The 21907-nt window shown below is 38.0% G+C and overlaps 1 protein-coding gene across 1 annotated transcript in view; it reads right to left on the bottom strand.

Moving 5' to 3' along the window:
* Window positions 1-8240: 8240 nt before the first annotated feature.
* The window catches only part of lingo2 (leucine rich repeat and Ig domain containing 2), a 267172-nt gene continuing 253505 nt past the window's right edge, over window positions 8241-21907 (bottom strand). The window contains exon 5 of the mRNA XM_026947401.3: window positions 8241-11248. Coding sequence (XP_026803202.1) covers window positions 9389-11236 — 1848 coding nt within the window. The 5' untranslated portion in view covers window positions 11237-11248 and the 3' untranslated portion in view covers window positions 8241-9388. The remainder of the gene's footprint in view (window positions 11249-21907) is intronic.

The raw sequence follows: 21907 nt of genomic DNA on the forward strand, positions 1-21907 counted from the left end.
GATCTGCATTATATTTTCCCCCGAAGCAAATTTACAGTTAATTTGGCATAGAGAAAAAAGGATGGATAGATAGATAGATAGATAGATAGATAGATAGGTTTGCGTTCCTGAGGCTGTACACTCCACATGCTCAGGTTTATGTAGGCTGCTGCTCTTGTGCTCCTTTTACAAAACATCTGTCTAATCTAGTTCATGTGTTAATTAATTACTAATACATGCCCAGTTCTTGTTTCTTCATCTTGGCTGACCGTGAATATGAAGTTGTTAAGCTGAGAAGCACATTAAACAAGGGATTGAGTCATAAAGAATTTGTTATGAGTCAGCATGAGTCCAAATTGAGTTCAGAGCCCCATGCTCTATATGTTTTAGGGAGCCAGGAAATTTGATTTTTATGTTATAATATAAATATATAGCACCTATCAATGATGCCATACAATCTGACGTACTTAAGTCACAAGTCAGCGATTTAAATGAATTACAAATCAGCAGTTTAGGGACTAATGCTACGTTTACACTAGCAAGCAACAAGTCATCGTTTATTTTCTATAAACGTGGGTGTGCATACGTTTCAATGTATGTACAAAAATGGAAAAAAATCTTTAAAAAATATATTTTTTTCATCTTATCCTGTCATATAAGACCTCTCAGTCAAATGTATATAGAGACATTACAAAGAAAAATGAAGCTTGGAAGGACGTAGCAGAGATCTCGGAGCATATAACGTCAAATTAAACAACCAATCTTCATACTGATTAGTGCAAAATGTGATTTGAAAATGATGACCAGGCCACACCCACGAGCAACAAACTACAAGCGACACTGGTCACGTGCTAGTGTGAATGTAGGGTAAGATTCAGGTTGTTCATATTGTTCATACAGCTCGAGCACTTTAGCGTAGCCAATTCACCTACTGGCACTTCTTTGGTAGCTGGGAGGAAACCGGAGAACCTGGAGGAAACTACGTACATTTGTAAACTACGTATGTATTTCGTACGTGTATATGTATATGTATGTACAGGATCAAAATATCATGTAATGCATGTCTAATATGTCATATTTGTTTACTTGAAGGGTGCTAATATTTCTGAGAGGCACTCTTTGCATATAATCGCTCTTTGTTTGCGTGCGACGATCCTCTGATTCCCTCGTCTCCATCTTTAACCTCATTATTCCTCACGTTTTTTTCTTTATTTAAAGCTGCTTATGACAGATTGCAGTGTGAGAAGCTTGGGCCTGAGTGCGCTGCATTATTGATGCTCTCTCGACTGGATTAATGCCCAGAACACTGCTCGCTGTTTCATTTCCAATAAATGCAGCATGGCAGATGAACGCTGCACCAGCCGTTAGTGTAACTGCAGAGCAGTGTGTGTGTGTGTGTGTGTGTGTGTGTGTGTGTGTGTGTGCGCCTTGCACTAAAACAGTGAGGAATTGACCAGAGATCAAACACACTTTATGGATCGAATATGTCTCTGGGCTAGAGGCCATAACTCCATCAGCCCGCTGAAGTGTACACCCTCACACCAGCGTTTTTATTCTTTACATTTCTTTTTCATCAGTTTAGATTTTTAGATATATATTCAGTCAAGTTTTTTTAGTGTGGTTTTTACAATATAATTGACTATACTGTAGTTTAGTTTTGCTTGATTTAAAGTTGAGAAAGCTTTTTTTGTAGCTAAGTTTTCAACATTAAACTGGAACTTGAAACAAGAAAAAGGAGAACAGTATATGTTTGGTTTATAATTTAATTTCAGTTCATATTTGTATTTAAATTTAGTTGTATTTTTAATTGCATTTAATCAGTACAATTTAATCATATTAGATTTATTGTTTTATTTTAGTTTACAAAAATGCCTTTATACAACAACCATATCTTTGGCACTTAACAGCAATTATAAGTCACTTTATGAAAAAGTTCACTGTTATTCCATATGTATTGATATTCATGGATTTTTATTTAATCCTATTATTTTATTTTTCCTACATGCTGTGCCTTTGATTAATGACACTGATCTAAATTAATTTATATTTTTAGTTTGAATATATTGATTTTCAAATTGGATTATTTTTAATCACTCCAGCTGTCTTCTGTGTAGATATACAGATGAGTTCAGCAAAATTCTGTCTTTTTTTTGCAGAAAATTCAGAATATGATTAAAGCTTGTTGTGATTAGTGGTAGATTTACAGGACATGCCTGTTTGGGCCAAAAAAAAAAAAAAAACACATTAAAACAGATGTAAAACATGAGCTTCCAGAAAGTGTGTGAGGTCGAAACACATGCCTGTTTTCTCTTTCATTTAAATGGTAGTGCACTTCACACTCGAATTGAGTTGTTTGTGGAGATGTTGGAGATCGGTTTTGGAGAGCAGAGGCTGACAGGCGTGTGTGTGTGTGCATAACGAGCCACAATGCAATTTGTTTAGCTTGGTTTGAGCTCTCAGTGGAGCGCTTACGCCCCCTGCCACCACCAAATAAAGACGGATAGAAGGAACATGGAGGAGTTTAAGTGCATAAGCAGAAACCTCCAATAAGCCGTCAAGAACAAGGACTTGGCCAGACTCGGACGAGCCCAGCTTGACAGAGTGAACCTTTCAGATTTTGTTAGTGATCTGATTGAATCCAGCGTGTACCAGCAGAGAAGCAGCTCTCGCATGTTTCACATTGCAAGGAACTTCATCCTTCGACTGAAATCATCCAAAACCCACATTGAAATTCAAACAAATGTTCCTGAGCTATGACTTTGTTTTCAATGTTTTTTTTTTTCCTCAGTTAGCAGCTGAGCAGCTCGTCGGTCAATATCACACCACACCTCGCCAGACAGCCAGTATCTCAGGATCTAAATCAATTGCCTGATCATTGGATAAGGATGAAATCAAATCTCTGAAAAGACAATGTCCTTGAAAGCAGAAGGAGTCCACGAGTGGTGTGTTAATGCAGAGGAACAGATCACTCCTGCTGACATTCGGCAGACTGTTAGAAGAGGACAGAAGTCTCTGAAGTTTCCACAGTCACTTAGCATTGTAAGGAATTTACTTGAAAAATGTTAAGCAACATTAGTGCCCTCTGAGATAAAAGCTGTCTTCTGTGTTCCTTAGTTTTGACAAATGTGTAAATCGATCATTTGAAGTTGCGCATATTAACTGAAAAGTTACCTTGACTATGCATATTTATATTTTGACTCACCATATATAATATTTACAGCATATTTACTACATTAAAGCTACAGGATGTAGGATGTAAGATTTTAGAATTTCGCCCTCTCTGGTATAAAAATGCTATTGTGAATTAATTAAGGAAAAACATTTTGGCAGTTTTGTTTTATATTGTATTTCGTCAGCATTGTGTTGTGAATCGCTGATCCAGTCAACAAAGATCTAACCATTGTGTTCGTTCCATGAGATCAGAATGCACCACAAAGCTGATAAAAGCTAACTAAAAAGCAAAGCTTGTTGAAGAACTAACGATGAAACCATCCATCTTACAAGCTCATATACTTCCTGTGGTTTTGTATTGATCATCATGTATGAAAGCTCCAATCACAGACATTTTTACATACTCTGTTTTTCCTGTGGAGTTCCCTCAGATTCCCCCAGAATCCTCTACATGATGTCCTTTGCTCCACAATTACATCAATTTTTTTTTTTTGGTGGAAGCCAGGAAAGTTTGCTGAGGCTTTAATGCTGATATTTGGTGGCTGGCCTTTGGCTGTACTACGTTCAGGCCCAGTGACGTAAGACATAAGATGTAAGATGTAAGATGTGTCCAATAAAACTAGAATTATCCCAATCTTTAATCACATAATGCTATACTACATCACTAATGCAGACCAAATATGCTCTCATATGACCTCATAACATTTAAGATCTTTAAATCTTAAAAAGGGAAGTTGTGGTTCAGTGGTAAAGCTTCTCTCCTAGAGCTCAGAAGGTTGTGAGTTCAAATCCCAGGATGTCCAGAGGCTTGAATTGCATTTGAGCTCATTAAAAGGGGGAACTGAAACTAACCATGTGCTAAAGGATGGATTTTAGATAAAAATGCAATTAATGAGTAAAAGTAGAAGAAGGAACAGATCTCTTTGAGCATTTGAGCCACGTCTGCTTTGTGCCAAACCCTGTCACACTGACATCCCTTCTTCCTCTCAAACTCAAGACCAAAAGAGAAAAAGATGGTAGTGCAGTGGCTCTTCATCTGGACAGATGAAAAAAAAGGAATATTTTCACCAGCTTACAACATTGCCATGGAAAAATGAGCACTTTTGTTAAAAAAAAAAAACCCTTTTGATTATTGACTTCAGTTGTGAAAACTCCTCACAGTTGGGGGATAAACACATTAACATCAAATTATTTACACTTTAGAGGAAGAGATTTATTTTCGAGCTAGAATAAAAATACACTCTGATGATGAACAACGTGGAATCTCATCGAGGTGGAACATAACGAACAAACATATAAAACCTCAAAGGTATGAAAAATATTCTACACTCACGTTGCTGAATCAAACATTTTGCATTTATTAATGTGACAGATACTTTTATCCAAAGGGAATTACAAATGAGGCAGAATCCTTTCCAGCATACAGACGAGAGTCGAGGGTATAGTTCAAGGGGATATAAACTCACATCATTCTGGTTACTAGACCAGAACGTTTAGCCGGTTAGCTCCTAGTACCATGTTTATTCTATTTCTTACCTTAGTATCTTATTACTAACCATGCTCCCTTGTTACATATAGCATCTTGCTAATCTTGCTATTCCCATGTTATTTCTAGTACCACCTGTTACCTTGTCATGTCGAGTACCCTATGCTGTGCATACCTTGTTATTTGTTGCTTCTAGTACCTTTAGTAGCTTTGTTATTTCTAGTACCTTAGTTACCCAAGTCTTAGAAGCTTGTCTTTATAACAACAATCCCAAATACAAATACAGAAAAGCCTGCAGCTGGGGTTCAGATCCTCCTTTAAGAACACTGCTCCTCAAATACATTAATAAATACAAGGAAAGTGTCTAAATGTTCTTTCGCAAATATTATTCACAGACGGTAGTTACGACTAACACACTCCTATGGGCTATTCCTCTAATGAATTATGCAGACTAATGAGCAGCCTTCTGGCTGTACACACAGTCCAAAAACGGGAACGCAGTTTTGAATGACTTATGATGCAAGATTGTTACCATAGGAACTGGAAGATGTCGAATCCCTTACTGCACAAGCAATGCAGCATAAACGCTGTTCACCATTCTGTCTCTTTTTTTTTCATGATTCTCCTTTTTCTAGCTTGTCTTTTTTTCCCCTCAGTGCTGTGTCTGTCTTGGTACGCCACCTGAAGTGCATTACAAAATGTTTCTTAGCATAAAAAAGCTTTCATCTTTTTATGTTCAATATTTAGGACACAGATATCAAATTAATCTAGATAAATGCCATGGTTCTCCTGTTTGTGGTATATTCTGGCCCAGACCAGCTCCAGGTTCTCCTGGTCCACATTACGTGATTAGTTGTTAGCATCTAAATGTGGGGATTATTACTTTGTTACATGCAGTACCTTGGTAGTTTCTAGAACGTTTTACCTCGGTACTTTGTTAATTGTAGTACTATGAAGTTACTTAGTCATTTCTATTATTATACTGCCTCATAGTAACTCATAAAAGTATATAAAAAGATATAGAAATATCTTGCTAATTGTAGTACCATTTATCATGATATTACTGGTATTAAGGATTAGCTAGGTACCTTGTTATTTTAAGAATCTACCACTGTGCTGCATTGTTAATTATAGTATCTTGCAAATTGAAGTAAAATTTACCACTCTACTAGTACATTTTTATTTGAGAACTTTTTAAAGCGGTACCTTATTACTTTTAGAACAGAACCTTCATTCTAGTACAATGTTATTTTGCTAATTCTACTATCATGTTACCACGTTACTTATAATATCTTGCTGCTAATTGTACTACCATTTACCACTCTACTAGTACATTGTTTTTTGAGAACTTGTTAAATAGGTACCTTGTTACATTTAGACTCTTGTAACCTATTACCTGGATATAAGGTTACTTCTAACGCCATGTTCATTCTTGTATGTTACCTTGTTAATTCTAGTACTACGTTACTTCTACCACCATGTTGATTTGTTACTTACATTCTCTTGCTAATTGTAGTACCATTTACCATGCTGCTAGTACACTGCTTCTTCAAGAACCCTTTACCTAGCTTTCTTGTTTCTTTTAAAATTGTGTAATTATTACCTGGTTGTAATGTTACTTCTAATACCAAATTCATTCTAGTGGTATCTCATTAATTCTTCTTATAGTGTTACATCTAGTACCACGTTAAGTCTATTACCTTGTAATTTCTAGTACTAGTAATTTCTACTTTTTTACATGTAGTGTCTTGCAAAAAGTAGTAATGTTTACGTTGTTACCTTGGTAGCTTACAGTGCACTATTCCTTAAATCTTTACCTTGGTAACATTACTTATAGTAACTTGCAACACAACCATGTTATTGTGTTACTTCTTGAACCTGTTTAATCTAGTACCATGTTAGTTCAAGTAACAGTTACACAGTTATTTCTACTACTGGTTCTTATAGTATTATTTCTAACTGTAGTACTGTTTAACTTGTTACTTGAAGTACCTCAGTAGCTTACTCGTACCCTGTTAATTTCAGAGCTTTTTACCTTTGCACCTTGTTACTTATTACCATGTTATTTCTAGTACCATATACTAGGTTATTATTAGCATAATGTTGCATTGTTATTTGTTACTTCTAGTACTTTTTAGTTTAGTACCTTGTCACTTCTCACACCTTTTTACCTCAAGTACATTGTTATTCTAATTCGTAGTTTTACGTGTTACTTGTAACATCTTTTAGAAAGTTAGCTGAATTTTTTAGCTTGTTATGTTGTTATTGGTAGTACCTTGTTAACATAAAAAATTACCCTGATAATGCTAGTGTCCTTTATGTTGGTACCTTGTTACTTCTAATACCTTGTCGTGTAACTTTCCTAGATTTGTTTTTTTTAAGAAAAGCCAGAATATATAAATTTATCTCTGGCTCCAGTAAAATACAGTGACACAGAGGAAATACTCATATAACAATATAACACAAATACCACATAACATTTGTGATTTGTTTGGAAGTGTTTGTGTGTATGTATGTGTGTGTGTGTATGTGTGTGTGTGTGTGTGATGGGAATTGTTTGTGACAATATTCCCTTGGGATGCAAGTTAAAAATGGCCATCGCTGACCGAGTAAGCTCATAATTTCCTTTTGTCTCCATGAGCAGAAGAGAGCTGTACCTGACTAATATCTCATGGGGCCACACACATCAACTCCATGCTGGATAAAACCTGCCTCGTGTTAGTGTGTGTTAGTGTGTGTGTTCATTCCAGTGCTTTACCATTTGGATATTGACATATCTTAAGAAGAAGCTCTTGTGCATTTTTGTAGATTCTCGTGCAACTGTAGCATCGATAACATTTGGCAAATGTTCTTGAATCCTGTATTTGTGGTGTCTCTGATATCGAACCTGCTCATTTCACTGATGTCAGAAGGTTAACAGCTTTTCATGAGATCCTTCTTCCGATAACGGCCACTTCCCGAAGAGTGCTGCCTGAAATACAATGCCTGTGGAGAATTTTTTTTCCCTGATTTCAGCAGGTTGAGATCACGGTCAGGGCAAACTGTAGACAGTTTAAACACACCCACCCAAACACACACACACACACACACACACAATTTTGGGTGTTGTTACTATTTGTCCAATGAGACTAACTGGCTAGTTTGATTCTCAGTTTAATTAAATAAGTCTAGAATGAGCATAATTAGCTGAATCTCTTGTTGATTTTAACCAGATCTGATGAGTTACGGCTAGAGTTTTTTGAACAAGACATTAAAGAGATTCTTGGTGGATAATTTGAGAAAAGAAAATTAGGATACAGGACATGTAATTCCTTCTGTTGGCAAAAAAAAAAAATTACATCATGATCATAACATCTTGTAGAAATCTGTCTTCTGAAAATTTGATTTTGTGTCTTATAAGGGCATTTATATTAAGAACTTTTATATTTTATATTAATATGGGTTTTATTTTATTTAATTATTTTACAATTAAAAAATGTAAAAATTAAATAGAGACTTATTTTTCCCTATTTTACATGGATATCATAGTTGTTCAATAGTTCTTCAGTATCTATATAAGCACAATATTAATTAATAAAACAGACATATTAATGAAACCTCAAAATACAAATCAATATTCTTTATTCCACATACATGTATTTTTTCATCTTTTTTTTGAACTCTTTACAATCTAAATGATTCAACAACAAAATGAGAAACTACCACGACAAAGCCCAAATTTTGTTAATTGGGGACAAAAATAATAATTAAAAATAAAAGTAAAAAAATAATTCAGATGATTACATTGTGGATGAGGACATGGACTTTGTCATCAGGTTAGCATTAAGATCAAAAGAAAGACAAAATTAGGACAGAAAACTTAGTCCATGTGCATACGTAAACAAATGCAAAAATGTAGATTAAAAAGTCGTTACACTGAGTCGGCAATTTTTTAGATCCTGGATATCTAATAAACAGTCGACTCAGTGTGTGTATATACTGTGTTTATACACTGAGGTGCGAATTTATTAGAATAAATAAAAAGGCAACTCAGTGCACGTTTTTAAATTACTTTGAAATTTTCACTTATTCACCTTGTATTATGCAGTTTGAATTCAATGGGTTTTTTTTAAATAATGTCTTCTATATATTTTTAACATTTTTCAATATTATAAACAAATATAGTATTACTGTATAATTTGGGGTTAGATCAACAGCACACACATTCTTCGGGTTAACATTTGAAAGCCACCCAAGCCCTTTGTCCTTTGTTCACAAACAGTTTCAGGAGTGGGCCATGGGTTCTCCGACAGCGAGAGGAATGGCAAAATTGGCTGACATTGCATCTTGTGAATATTGCAAATAATAGAAAGTGACTTACATGTTAACATACACATACATAATTAAGTATTACGTACATATATGTGGTGCAGTGGAGGAGGGAAACAGTTTTATGGTTTGTCGGGCTGTAGAAGTGAGAAGGCCAAATTTTGTGAGCCAACAAATAAGGGTAATACTTGAATTTTACAAATCTGTCCTGTACACAATTTTTTTTTTAAAAGTGTCTTTGAATGCATCCTCTTACTAAGAGGGATTCATATAAATTGAAAATAGTTCATTATTGACACATACTTTCCCGCATTTTCCTCCCATTAGAGTTCAGGAAAACATCCGCATGGGTGTTGTGTCGAGGGCACGTGTACATCCTGACATGGCTGGTCCCATCAATGGGTCTGTGTGCATAAATTCCCACTGGTATTCCATTAAATCCACTTAAATCATTTTCATGTTAAAGCGGCGAGGGCCAGAGGTCTGTTCTGCTTCCTCAGGCGAGGCCCCGTTGGACTTGGAGCGTGGCACATACTCTATATCAATGTTGTTTTTGTGCTTTCCTTTGCCCCGACTCCATACAAACAGGAGCAGAAAACAGAATAGGACGACTCCAAGGAATGTGAAACAACCCATGGCTGTAGAAACCAGGATGGTCTTTAGGTCCAGGCCAAAGGTTGTGTTGGGGGAATTGGTGCTGTTGGCAGTAGTACTGTTAGGATCGATGTAGTACTGGGTCCTATTAGCATAGAGCGAGCCCAGACTCTTGACGGCCAAGGACACCATGAGCGTGTCATTTCCAGCTGTGTTGGAGGCCACGCATACATACACGCCGCCATCTTGAAGCTCCACTGCCTTGATATAGAGTGAGCCATTGTTGTGCACCATTACTCTTCCATGACTCCTGTTAGTTAGATGTCTCCGGCGTGGTGTGACCCAGGAAATGGTGGGGCGAGGAGTCCCCTCGGCACTGCAGTGTAGCTGGGCAGGCTGCCCTTCCTCTACTGACACCAGCTGTGTCCGGTTCTCTCGGATCTTGGGCTTGGTGCAGGTCACATAGTAGGACAACAGGGTTTCCTTGAACTCCTTGAAAGGACGCCCGCGGATTCCCTCAGGCGTACTGCATTCAGGTTGGTCTTCTCCAAATGAGATCGAGTGCCGCTTCTGCAGCAGCCACATGAGCCGACAGTCACACACGAGAGGATTGTCGTGGATGAGCAATACTTCCAGGGACTCTGGAGAGTGGAACACACCCTTCTCCAAAGTGTCCAGCCTGTTATGGGACACGTCAAGTAGCCTGAGCCAACGTAGACCCTGGAAGGCATAGGGCTCCACAGACACCAGCTGGGCTGCTGCTAATCTCAGCTCACGGAGACGCACCAGGTCCTGCAGCAGACCTCCTTCCACAGCGCGGATGTGGCTGTGGGACAGGTTCAGGTGTGTGAGGTAAGGCATGTGGCGCAGGGCTTGGTAGGGGAATGTGGACAGATTGGTATTGGTGACAGAAAGTGTGGTGAGGTTGAGGCCATGTAAAGTGTTAGCTGGGAAAACATCCAGTGAAGGCCAGTTGTCAATCTCCAGGTGGCGCAGGCGGAATAGTTTCTTGAAGGAATAAGGTTGGAGGGTGCTGATGCTGAGGTAGCGCATATGCAAGCTCACCAGGTTGTGAAGGTGGGACAGGGCATCCGTTGGCACCATGGTCAGGTTACAGCGCTCCAGTGTTAGACTCTCCAGTGAAATCAGGCCATTGAACGCTCGGTGCGAGATATACACCAGCTCATTGTCCCCTACATCTAATGACTTGAGATTATGCAAATCCTGGAACATGTAATCAACCAGGATGACGATCTTATTGTCACTAATGTCGAGCGTGGTGAGATTCGAAAGCCCAGTGAATACGCCCAGCGACAGGAGCTTGATGCGGTTGCTCTTCAAACTGAGCGTGTGTAAACTAGAGAGTAAGTTGAAAGCACCTGGTTCTACATAGGCAATGATATTGCCACTCAGGTCCAGCTCTTCAATGTGTGGGTAGACAGAGAAGTCATCTGGATTGATGGCCTGGATGCGGTTCTTGCTGAGGTCCAGAACACGTGTTTCAATGGGAATACCATCTGGTATGGCCGGGTAACGTTTCCGATGGCAGATGACGGAGCGACTCTGGGCAGAGCACTCACAGCGGGAAGGGCAGGCAAGGGCAGAGCCTAAGAAGACGGCCACCAGGGCAAGTCCCAGCAATGGCTGCCAGCAAGATATAGCTGTGTGCAACATGACTCGACTCAGGCAGTCCACCATTCTGTCACGGCTCTACAGAAAGAGACAGAGAAATAATCATATTTAGTGCTCAGAAAATGCAATAATGCATATCAGATAAAGTATAACATCAGGATTTTCTGCCAACCATCAAAAAACTTTCTTTTAAAACCTGCTACGTCTTTGTGCTAAACTGCTGGCTGTTAAAACAAAGAAAACTGTGATCTTTATTACATCAAAACCCCATTGGTACAAGCATCTTGCTTTTCCACAGAGGACCGAGTTCATGTCAGACGCACGCAAACACAAATGAACAGCCTCAGATCTTGCCTGTGGGGTCACTCTGTGTATACTCGGCTTGATTCATGTTTCTGCATAAATTCACAGCCAGGAGATTTTCTTCTCAGTCTGCTCAGAATTCATGAAGATGGGATTTAGTGCACTCATGCATCGGCATGACTAGATCTGATTCAAATTCCTTCATCTAAAGGAAAGATGATTATATAATCCCTGTAATATCACTTTACTTGAATCACTGCAGGACATCAGGTCATTGGACACTCAAAATATCCCCTGTCAAGTGAACACTACATGACTTTCAAGATCTCAGAATTGCTGGACTGTTCATACTACACAATGTTATCACTTGTTGTTTTGTGGATGTAGTTTGGTGTGTACACTAAACGAACAATCGCAGACAAGGGTCACACATTACACAATCTTTCACCATGGAGAAATCCCTGATGAATCCTGCATTCTCATGAAAATAAACACGAGAGCTGTCTAAATGTCTATCTCTGCTATTCTGTACAGAAACAAGAGAAAAGGGATATAAGAGAATAATGTAGAGGAAGGATCAGTTGGGGAGATTGGGGCAGCAAAGATCGTCTGTTCTGCAAAGAGAACTAGGGGTATAGTGTGCATCGTCAGGGATCACGTAGTGTTTGTTTTTATTTTTGCTGTTTCTAACAACGATTTGGTTTTGACATGCCAAATAACTTCTTGTAGTAACGTCATTATTGTGCTTTCATTTGCACTCACTCTCCTATGCAAATAGATAGATAATAAACTGGATTCAGGGATCTGCTGCGCATAACAGCAGATGAATTTGATTTCCTCTTGGACTCTCATTGGCTGTTTCTCAGTACCCGGGATATCATGGCTTGGGTCATGTGGAGTGCTTTTGGCATAAGAGTAACTAAGGATTATATAAGCTGTAAGAGCTTGTAAGGCAACAATAACTTGATGAAAATAACTTCAGTCTCATGGCTGTACTTTTAATAAAGCCGTATTAAAATCTTATAACTCGGAGCTATTTCTAAATTGAACGCAATTCAGTCTATTGCTTTGGAGTCGTATAAATATCTCATACGTGCTATGGCTGTTTTCACTCATGAAATGTTTATGTAGCCCATATAAAGCTCAGTGTGTCATGCTGTTATAGTAAAATAATCAACGAGAGGGTGGTGTGATGAAGCAGAGTTACTGTTACTTATTATTGTCCTATAACAGCACATCCTGACATATTTTGTTCCTCTCACCAATGATTACATTTTTCATTCAGTATAGAATGACACATGTTCCTATGTCCTTTCCTGGATCTGAGTACTGCTTTCAAGTCACTTATCTTACATAATGTGATTGCAGTGGAACTGCTAATGTTATATCCAGTGATTTTAGGCAGCTAAATCTAGCTGAAACTCATATACAACCCCTACTACAGAATTTCCTCGAAACTTGTGCCTCCAAATCTGTCTGAATGCTTGTGCAAGAGGCAGAACTTTCTTAACTGACAGGTAACATGATTGACACACAAGTCAGTTGGGTAGATGTTGATGCTCCACATCTTGTATTTTTTCCTCCATGGAGACCAGAGCTTATCCTCAGAGCAGATATTTTTAATTAAAGCTCACATTGGAATGCGAGGAGAACTTACTAAAAAGTGTGATATTAGCGTACCTTTGAACATCTCACAAAATGAAGACAAATATTCCTTAATTTAATTACAAAATTTCAACAGAAACAGAGGGTACCGTCGGCAGAATGAGGATAAAGGAGCTTCATATCGCTGAGGCTCCACACACACACACACACACACACACACACACATGGTTCTGAACAGCAATGGATTTTTCACCAAGTCTAATTTTGATCATGCTGCAGACTGAAAATCGCTCCAACAGAATACAGATGAATGAAAGCACCAAACTTTCTGCAGCAACTAATTTAATTCAACCAGGAGTTGTTTCGTCTCCTGTGTAGGTAAGATAAGTTGTAAGTCGATCTGCCAACACTTCGTTAGTTTTTGTACTGGAGCTACAAGGCTAATTTAGCACGGTGCATTAATTCTGCATGGGTAAATCATAACACACGGCAAGACAGTAGGTTTAATCTTACAAAGAAAAATGTATGAATTGTTAAAGTTTGCTGTAAGGAGATGCTTATTTAACATTTATGGAAGGAGGCTTCAGAGTCAGGGCTTCATAACAGTTAAAGCCAAACATCAACTTTTTACTAGTTTGAACTAGGCTGCTGAGGCAAAGACTGTTTATAGCTGCTATAACCAAGTAACATAAGATGTCCCATAACATTAAATGTAACTATAAACAGATAAAAATCAATAATCAATTAATCAATAAAAAAATCTACATTGTCAACAAACTGGTGTGGTATAAGGGGAATAAAGCACTTCAGGACATGCTGTTATAGGAAAATAATCAACTTCAGAGTGGTAAGAGAATCTCTGCTTCATCACACCATTGTATCGTTGATTAGTTTCCTGTAACAGCATGACATTTTGCCTGTTCTCACTGAGTGCTGTTTTGACACAGTTGTAATTACATGTGAATAAATAAAGCCTCTTTTTCATCAAGTTTCATGTAAAAAAATCATTATTTAAAAATAATAAAAAAAACTTTAAAAAGCACACATGCACACACACCCACACACATGCACACACACACACGCACACGCACACACACACACACACACAGAGCCTTAACAAGTCATCTTGTGCCGCACAGTTCCATAAATTTATCCAAGCAGAAAAAAAAAAGCAGAAAACAACCCAGAAGGCACTAAAAACATCTCGGTGTCATTTTAAAGAGCGCGCGCACACACACACACACACACACACACACACACACACTCATTATGCTGCAGCAAATAGCATGCTGACAAGTTCGTAAAAAAGTAAGTTTTCAAATGCATTTCGACTAACAATATATTACACTTGCAAATGTAACCTTCTGACTTGTTTTTTTCCTAAAATGTGTAAAGTGTGATGTACTAGCTGTGAAATAGAACTCGTGTCATATGTTATCTCTATCTGTGTGTGTGTGTGTGTGTGTGTGAGCACAAACAATGATCACAAAATTTTATTTTCCTTTTAATATCAATATTAAGATTGAAAACACATGTTGTAATATTTGACTTCCTTAATTCATCGAATTGTTTCAAGCCCCGCCCTCCAATCATTGCTTGGCAACTGTTGCTATCTGCAACGATCTCAGGCAAGAGTTAAGTGCATATTTTACATCCTAAGCTCCAGAATTGTTCAACGTTTGATACACATCTGGAAGCAACACCTGTTAGAATGATAGAGTGGAATTTGATGTTTTCTCTTCATTTTGAAAGTAAAAACACATTTAAACTTGTTTAACCCAAACTGTATTTAGTTTGTAATATGAGCATTGATTGGTTCTGTCAGGTGACCAATCAGAAAAAGGTGAGGGCGGGGTCATAACAATTTTGAATGTGCTGAAGGCAAACGTCATTGCTACCGTTGCTAATGCTGCCCTTAACAGCCATTCCGATAAATAATACTCCAATAATACACCATTCATACAGGATGAGATGCGTCATTTGCCTTCCGTGCGAAAACGAAATCTTGGCCTTTAAAATTTTCCATCAATGCTAAAGAAGTCTGTTAGGTTCTGGCCTGTAAATCAAGGTCGGTTAAGTAACTTTCAGTATGGTAAGTATCTAGCTTGTTAAATTAGCTAGCTAGTTAAGTTTTGTTTTTGTGACTTAACATAATTCCAAAAAGTTTATTAAACATTAGCTAACCAGCAAGCCAAACGCTAGGTTTGTCTGAGTTAGCAGAATATTTTCCTCATGACTGATTGCTTAGCGAACGAGCCAGTCACGTAAGATTGGAAAAAAAGAGAGGCTGATGAGGGAAAGTCTGTTTATAGCTGCTGGAATGTAAATGAGAACAGGAACTAACTTGTTTCTCGGATGTTCCACAACATTAAACAGATAAAAAAAAATGGTGTGTCACTCTTAATGTCATTCAAAACAAATTGTAATTGTTGTTACAGGAAAATATTCAACTCTGAGGTGGTAACAATAACTCCCTCACTGATTACTTTCCCAAAACAGCATGACACAATGTTTTTTATTCTTTACGTAATCACAAAGTCTAATTGTGTTTATAATTAGCACTTAAAATGTGAACACTCAATGAAGGAGCAATGTTTTGATATTTTTTTATTTGTATTCTTCAGAATGTATTTGTATTCGTATATACAGTGTAGAGTGTAGAAGGAGAAGCCTTTGATCTGTAGATATAAAATGATAATGTGTAATAATGCTCAAGCAGAATCATCCTCGTTATTGTCTCAGACACACACACAGCTTCACTCTAGTCTATAAATATTTATCATTCCACTCCATTTAATAGTGCACGCCTCTTACTGCGGAATTAAAAGAGCAAATAAAAACAAGGCAATAAAACGGCGATATAAGAGAAAGCCGTTTTATTTTACAGTACAGTATTTTACAGATGAGCTGTGTACTTTAGTCTCGAGGGTCACGTGATCAGCCCGGCGTGCTCGAGGTGCCTTTTTTTTTTTCTTTCCCTTGGACTCAATGTGCGGAGAAAATGCACATCACAGAAATTTCACGATTGAGGAGGTTTCGTGATTGTCTTGCCACGCTGGTGATGCTAGTGAGAGTGAGGTCATCTGGGTTCAAGGAAGCCCATGCAGCAATATGCAGTAATCAGCAATAAAGCTTAAAAAACACTTCTTTTTTCTTACAAAACTTCCTGCCGTGACACTGTGGCGAGTCAAATGATCACATGAGTCACAAAAGTCAATCTGCTAATCATAAATATAGCACAGGTTCCTTTATATACACGCTAATGGGCCATTTTATTAGGTATACATATTATATAGGTGATACTGTAAGTGTACAGTTATTGACTGTTGCTCATTTAGTCCTTCAAAACACAGTTCCTCTAACACAGTTCCTCTAACACACAGTTCCTCTAACACAGTTCCTCTAACACACAGTTCCTCTAACACAGTTCCTCTAACACACAGTTCCTCCAACACACAGTTCCTCTAACACACAGTTCTTCCAACACACACAGTTCCTCTAATACACAGTTCCTCTAATACAAGTTCTTCCAACACACAGTTCTTCCAACACACAGTTCTCCAACACACAGTTCCACCAACACACAGTTCTCCAACACACAGTTCCTCCAACACACAGTTCCTCTAAAACATGGTCTTCCAACACACAGTTCCTCTAACACACAGTTCCTCTAACACACAGTTCTCCAACACACAGTTCCTCCAACACACAGTTCCTCTAAAACATGGTCTTCCAACACACAGTTCCTCTAACACACAGTTCTCCAACACACAGTTCCTCCAACACACAGTTCCTCTAAAACATGGTCTTCCAACACACAGTTCCTCTAACACACAGTTCTCCAACACACAGTTCCTCCAACACACAATTCCTCTAATACAAGTTCTTCTAACACACAGTTCCTCCAACACACAGTTCTCCAACACACAGTTCCTCTAACCCACAATTCCTCTAACACACAGTTCTTCCAACACACAGTTCCTCTAACACACAATTCCTCTAACACACAGTTCTTCCAACACACAGTTCCTCTAACACACAGTTCTTCCAACACACAGTTCCTCCAACACACAATTCCTCTAATACATGTTCTTCCAACACACAGTTCCTCCAACACACAGTTCCTCTAACACACAGTTCCTCTAACACGCAGTTCTTCCAACACACAGTTCCTCTAACACACAATTCCTCTAATACAAGTTCTTCCAACACACAGTTCCTCCAACACACAGTTCCTCCAACACACAGTTCTTCCAACACACAGTTCCTCTAATACATGTTCTTCCAACACACAGTTCCTCCAATACACACTTCCTCCAAAACACAGTTCCTCCAACACACAATTCCTCTAATACATGTTCTTCCAACACACAGTTCCTCCAACACACAGTTCCTCCAACACACAGTTCCTCTAATACATGGATCCTCATTGTATTGACACACCACCTGTTGATCTATCCATGGAAAGGGACCAGCCTAAATCATCAAAGGTTCTTCGGCTGTCCCTCTGGTGGAACCCCTTAACATTCTGTGGAGAATCGATTCAGAGTCAAGCTGCTTCCTTGTTAGAGTTCAAGTGGAAGTGGAGACCACACACTCTTGGATCAGTGTGATTGCTGTGTGCTTTGCAGAACCATGGTGCGCAGGAGAACACCCCAGGTGGTGCGACATCAATGGCAGCTCATTGGTTAAGAGTGATCAGAAGGTTGTGAGCTCAAATCCTTTCACTGTTGTGCTGCAAGCCAACTTCTCATAACCTTCATCTTCAAACTTCTGCCAAATATTTCAGCCAGTTATAATTCCGTCTCTTGTTTTGTGTCCTTGTTCTTGAAAACAAGCACACAGATGGTTCAAAGCAAAGTTTTTTTTTTGCCTCATAGCACTGGACCTCATTTCACCTTTAACTGTGAATATGCTTATTCAGAGCGCAGTGGTTAAGGGACTGTAGTTGCCTGGTTACGAGCATGGCCGTGTATTTCGCGAGCGTATTGATTGTAGCCATCTGTGAGAGGTTTTAGTGTGGAGCGCTTTGGATGCTCATCAAATTCTTTTTAGAACACATGAAAAAAAGTACAGAATGTTTTATTTATTCAAAAAAAGGTGAATAAGACATACAACCTCGTTTTCATCCCTGACCCTGTTCCCTGATCCTCCTTAAGCCAAGGCTGCTACATGATAACCTTGGAAGGTTTAAAATTTTATATTCTACAAATTAAATTGAGAAAATTAAGGTGGTGCTGCCTGAAATGGAGCGCGGACCCTGAACTTCATCAATGCTCATAAATGTCAGCCCCAGAGCTGATGGTTTACTTCTTTTTTTCCTCACATTCTTGTGCTGTTAACCCACGAAAATGCCAGTCAACTATCAACACCTCTAAAACTCTCGACGCAGGTTACGCTTATCCGTCATACGCCTGGGACGTCATGGAGTTCCTGACCTGACCGGGTTCTGCGCTTTGTGGTTCAGATTAAAATGGAGCTTAGCGCTCTTTCTAGACCTCGCTGCCATTTTCGCTCAGCCAGTGTTGGGCTTTAGATAACGAACGCAGCCCCTGTGCAATCAAGCAACATAATCCGTTCTGTGAAATCGGAGAAACCCGTATCTCCACACCAAGGTACTCTGGTTTTGTGTGATGTGCCTCTGGAGCACTCTGCACTTCAATGTGGAGAATTTTTACACTCCTGGAGCTGTTTTGTTTACTCTGCAATTAAGTCGCTTTGAGAGCAACTCAGCAATCCAGCCACGACCGGATGGAATAAAATCACGCTAATGAGAGGAGATTAATCATCTGGAAATAAATCATCGCAGAACAAAGAGCTCAGTGAGTGGTCACTCGTTGAACATCAGCAGGACGGCTTTGAGATCGAAGCTGTTGCCGTCCAGCAACTAAAACTGAAATCATAGCGCTAAATATAATAAAAATCAATTGAGTGTACACATATGGAAGTTTACGGCACTGGTTTTAGCATCCCGCTAACCGAGCAGTAAATGAATAACCGAGTAAAAGGTCTCGGATAGTCATAATCAAACTCATAATACCAGAGCTATCGTCCAGGACATAAAAAGAAATGAGGCAGATTTGATGTGTGTAAAGGTGTAGCGGATTGAGGAGGCAGATAAGCAAAGGAAGGTGCAGTAAATAGGTTTATTGTGTTGCGGTGTTCCCAGAGTGGGCAAAAAGATGATAATAAACACGTATCTGAATGGACACATGGACAATAAACTGGAACAGACGCCTCTTTTTTCCCCAAATGGCAGAATAAACTCCTAATCTCTGAATGTTACAAAGCACTGACACTGGAGGTCCATGTCAGGAGAAGGGCTTATGTAGAAATTATGTAGCGTTATGAACCTTTCCATTACCAAAAGCATTAAAAGTACAAAGTCTGTTGTCAACCATGTGATGTCCAACCAAAAAATACATTTTGTCAAAAAAAAAAAAAAAAAAAAAAAACTTGTAACTGGTATATTGGTTTATGTCACTTGCCTTGAAGGGCTTATGTAGACGATACGTAGCCTTATGAACCCTTCCATTAGTGTTAAAAGTGTTAAAGTAGAAAATCTGTTGTCATGAATCCACACATGATTCAGCCGTTACATTACACATCTTTATGTCGAAATTGATGTCATTAAGCTGTAACTGTTTATGTAGGTTTATGTCAGTTGTCCTGAATGGCTTGTGCAGGTGCTATGTAACCTTATAAACTCTGTCAGTAGGTAAAATGTTGAAGTGCAGTGTTCATTGTCACGATGTCCAAACTTAATTCAATCTGCTATATCTGCTATGTCAGAATCCATGTCACTGGACTCAGATGTAACTGTTTATGTAGGTTCATATCAGTTGTCTGGAAAGGTTTATGAAGATGTCATGTAGTCTTATGAACTTTATTGTCATTAGATAAAGTGTTATGTGTTAAGTGTTATAACTTATGTCCATAAAAAGGGCTTATGTAGCCTTATGTTAAAACTTTTGTCCTATAACACGAACAAAGTTTTTAGTTAGATTGTAGTTAGTTTAAGATTCACATAATAACATACAGTAAGTTATAACACTTAACACATAACACCTTATCTAATGACAATAAAGTTCATAAGACTACATGAGTATAAGTATTATAACATGTCAGTTAAACAGGCTTATGTAGCCTTATGAACACTGTAATTAGTTGAATCTTAAACTAACTACAAACTAACTAAAAACTTTGCATTTCAGTTTATAGTTACAGTAAGCATTCATGTTACAGTATGGAGGAATAAATTATTGAATATGTAAATGGTAGTTTATTTAATTTAAACTTGATGGAAGTGTAAACTACGTAAACAGGAATGAAACTAAACTAAAACTGAACTAAAACCGAACTAAAAACTGAAAAATCACTGCTGAAGTCTCACGTATTCTTTACACAGCTGTCATCTAGTGCACATTTCCTGACTCTATAGGTGACATTAATGATCCCTTATCACAGCTGTATGGTTTGAAATCTCCAGAACAGATGTAGTTTGAGCACTTTGTGGCGTTAGAAGCCGTATAAAAGCTCCTCGCACCTGTCAGATCAGGTAAAGACGTCTTTATTTAGCAGGCAAAGTAAGCTATCTCCACTTTCTCATCAGCATAATTACGAGGGAAAATGATTAAATCATCGCTTTATTTTAATGAGCCTCATATCGTCTAATGGCGCCACCCTGAAGGAAAGATGTAATTAACTGGCAGGTTAAAGCAGTGAAGGAGTGCACTATTAACCTGCAGTGTTTGCAGCCACGGTGTGTTTTTAATCCAGTCGTAATGAGAAGTCAGGCTAGAATGATTTCACGGCTTATCGCTTATGAAGGAGCAGCTGCAGTTAGAGGTTTAAGTTCACTAATTGTAGCACACTTCCTCTTTTGTTTTCTTATTGTACAGGTCGAGGGTTAAGTACTTAATAAAGTCAGGGTTTAGTGAATTTAAATGCACAGTGTGTGCAACACACTTACTCACCACACTGTCCTTATCACAGTAGTGTTTGTTGGGACTAATAAATTAAATATTTAAATATAATATATAATAAAAATAATATATACTTCCAGTATCTTATTATAGTGCTTATAATATTTATTTATTTATTTATTTATTTATTATTTTTGTAACTAGAAAACAACTATCCTCTTCTTACGGTGCCGAATAATAATAAAAATTTTTTTTAATGAATTTGTTTGTTATTTATTTATGCATATCTATCTATCTCTCTCTCTCTCTCTCTGTCTGTCTTATTTTTTATTTATTTATTTATTACATATTATACTTTTACATCATATTTTACAATTTTTATATAATAGTTTTTAGCTTAAAAAAACCTTCAGTTTCTTCCTACATAGCCAAATAATAATAAGGAATAAAATATTTTAAAACCCTTCTCTTTCAATTTAATTGATTGATTGATTAATTGATTGATTGTGAAAGATTAAGACATGGGCCAATCACAACCCAGCTGGCAGCTTAAATGCTTATTTTATTTGTATTGCGTTTTCTTAATTTCTAATTAATGAAAACGAGTATTTAATCTAAGCATTTTTCCTGAAACATTTCACAACACAAATACGATGTTAAAATGGTAGAGTAGGACAATCTAATTAATAGCAGTTTAACAGGGAGAGTGAGCGCATAAAGTGTTACACACTCGCTCTCAGTGCTAAACTGGTATTAATTAGCTTGTTATTCAGTCTCCACTCCTTTCAGTTCTAGATATTTACCCAGTAAATAAACTGCAATGTAGTGGATAATTACTGTGGTGTAAAAAGATGTAAAAAGTACAAAAACAATTTCATTACATTTAAACTTCACTCTGGACTCG

Source organism: Pangasianodon hypophthalmus, chromosome 7 (assembly GCF_027358585.1).
Source record: "Pangasianodon hypophthalmus isolate fPanHyp1 chromosome 7, fPanHyp1.pri, whole genome shotgun sequence".
In the NCBI taxonomy this organism is placed as follows: domain Eukaryota; kingdom Metazoa; phylum Chordata; class Actinopteri; order Siluriformes; family Pangasiidae; genus Pangasianodon; species Pangasianodon hypophthalmus.